The 2,688-nt window shown below is 30.4% G+C and overlaps 1 protein-coding gene across 1 annotated transcript; it reads left to right on the top strand.

The window, feature by feature from the left end:
• The first annotated feature begins 925 nt into the window (after nt 1–925).
• LOC142629108 (pseudo histidine-containing phosphotransfer protein 2-like) lies at nt 926–2,469 on the top strand. The gene is made up of 5 exons (XM_075803095.1): nt 926–949; nt 1,084–1,208; nt 1,742–1,813; nt 2,221–2,299; nt 2,386–2,469. Exons 1-5 carry the CDS (start codon nt 926–928, stop codon nt 2,467–2,469), a joined length of 384 nt encoding a protein of 127 aa, XP_075659210.1.
• Nucleotides 2,470–2,688: the final 219 nt, after the last annotated feature.

Raw genomic sequence — 2,688 nt, forward strand, 5'->3', positions numbered from 1 at the left:
ACGAAGGTAAAATTAGAGGACTAAAATGAAATCTGAAGAAAGTTAGAGGGTTAGTTTTACATTTTAGCCTAAAAAAAAGAAGATAAAATGAGTAGCTAAATATAACTTAAAGAATTTATGGTGGAAATGTAAACTGTTCTAAGGAGAAAAATTTCAATATTTTTCATGAAATTTTCAATCGAAAACTTTAAATTTAATGCTATATTATTATTATTATTATTTTATACAAGATAGAATTTATATTCTAGCCTAATCTAAGTATATATGTGTATGAAGCTCCCTCCTGGAAACTTGAACCCTGACCCTTGCCCCCCACACCCCATAAGCATTTATACTTGTGGAGTGACCACCGCACCAAGGGTGCGCAGTAGTAGGGGTGGCAAAATTTGACACGACCCGCGAACCCGACACGACTCGACATGAAATTAGCAGGTTATGAGTTGAGGCTTAACGGGTTCGTGTCATATTCGGGTTGACATGGCTAACTCGTTTAATAAACGGATTGGGTTAGTGTTGAACATATAGAACCCATTTGACCCATTTAATTAAATAACATTTTACCAATATACCTTTCAAACTCTAGGTATATAAACTTATTAGTTGTTGTGATTTATTTTCTTTGACATATTGTGATTGATTATTTGTGATATTGAGATATGCTTTAGTTTTAAATGATTATTTGTGATGCAGTTACTCGTTAGTTTTGAATTTTATATTAAAAATATTTATTTGTTTGTTTTTTCATTAATTTTTATTTTTCATTTTGATAAAATCTGATAAACAGGTCGATATGACTGACCCGTTTAATAAATGGGTCGTGTTAGGGTTGAGAAATCTTGACCCGTTTAATAAACATGTCGAGTTAGTGTTGACCTATACAGTCGAATACTCATGACTTGACACGACACGAACCCGACATGCGAACATGAATTGCCGCCCCTACGCAGTGGTATGCTATATTAATCAATATGCTTACATATTCAAAAGCATTATAAAATTGTCCACATAAAATAAAAAATAAGAAAAACTTTTTTCTATTATAAAAAATGTGGTCTGAATGAGATTGTGAGCAATGTTTTGCAGGGAATCATTGACCGTGACAGGTTCTTTCAATTGGAGACTATGACCAGCCCGGATTTTGTTAATATTGCTATTGAGGCATATTTCAAAGATTCACCGAAAGCTATCAATGACATTGAAAATGCACTGTGAGTGGCATCATTATTATTTTTTTCTGAGCAAATTTTGTAAAAAAATTTAATAAACAATAATATAACAACAACAATGACAGTGATATTGTTGCCTTCAAGCTCTAAACCCATTAACTATGATCAGATTAGTTTAAATAATATTAGGCTATATTTGTTTATATAATTTTTTTTTTTTTTTTGAGAATGGAATTTGTTTATATAATTAGGGAGGCTAATCCCCTCGATGTCACGGAGCTGGATAGGTGTCTTCAAATTTTCAAAGACGGCAACGACTGGTATTTTCCTATTTTCTTAGCCTTGTGTTAATATTGGGGTATATGGAAAATGAAAAGGTGGTCAATTTTTTCTTACAATTTTTTTAATATTAAAATAAAATTTAAAATAATTAATTAATATATATTCTAAGGGAATATATTAACCAGACCCTATAAAATATATAATCTAAATACACCTTTTCACCAAAAAAGTGATTAGACTTTTTTGGTTTTTTTGACGCTAAATACAACATCTATTTTTGTTATTATTTGCAGCATTGGTGCTAGCAAGGTGATTACCGAAATCAATAATATAAAGTTTTTTTGCTATGATAAAGACATGGAAAGGTAAGGTTTATACTTACCTAGCTACTTGAATCCTTTTCCTCATGCCGTAATAAGTTGGAGTATTAAATATAAATTTATATGTTTATCTTTTTTTTATATATAGTCTATGATTTTAATCTAAAATATCATAATTAATCAGTCTATTTCGGTCCATCTTGAAAAAGGAAAAAAAAATCAAATAATTTTAGAAATCTATATATTGTATAAACTATACTTTGTTAGAAAATAATCACATTATTTTAAAAAGAGTTTGAAACTAACATTTATAAGTCTTGTTTATTATTCTCATTTTTCATTTAACAAAAAAACAAATTGTCAAATTTTTCCATGCATTCGAATATGCAACTAGTTATTATAATTGCTAGAGTGTTATATGCAATTATTAACTTGTCAATAACTATGAGCAGGAGTAAGAGTAGGGCTGCACTTGCTACCATGCAACAAGAGTATATCATTTTGAAGAGCAAATTGGAAGCCTATTTGGAGGTCTCTCTCTCTCTCTCAATTAATTGTCTTGCTTAGGGTCGAGATAAATGAGTGACATGTTGATTTGTTTTCTGTTTATTCTACAGTTGCTTCGACAAGCTGCACTTGCTCCTATATCTATATTTAATACTAATCCCCCAGGTCAAGGATCGGCTAATGGGAATGTCTAGTATTTGGGGATTATTTCATTCTCCATTTCAATAATAATACTACTAAAAATAAAGTCTAGGCATTTTGCCTTTGTTAATAGAATAATTATGAATAAAATATAGGTATTCTTACCTATTGCATGAGTATGTCGCTTTACATTTCTTGTTTCTCTAGAACTGGTTTGTTTGTGTGTGATCAGTGCATACTGGTTCCTTCACCAAGTCTAGTTGTAAAAAAAG

Source organism: Castanea sativa, chromosome 3 (assembly GCF_040712315.1).
Source record: "Castanea sativa cultivar Marrone di Chiusa Pesio chromosome 3, ASM4071231v1".
In the NCBI taxonomy this organism is placed as follows: domain Eukaryota; kingdom Viridiplantae; phylum Streptophyta; class Magnoliopsida; order Fagales; family Fagaceae; genus Castanea; species Castanea sativa.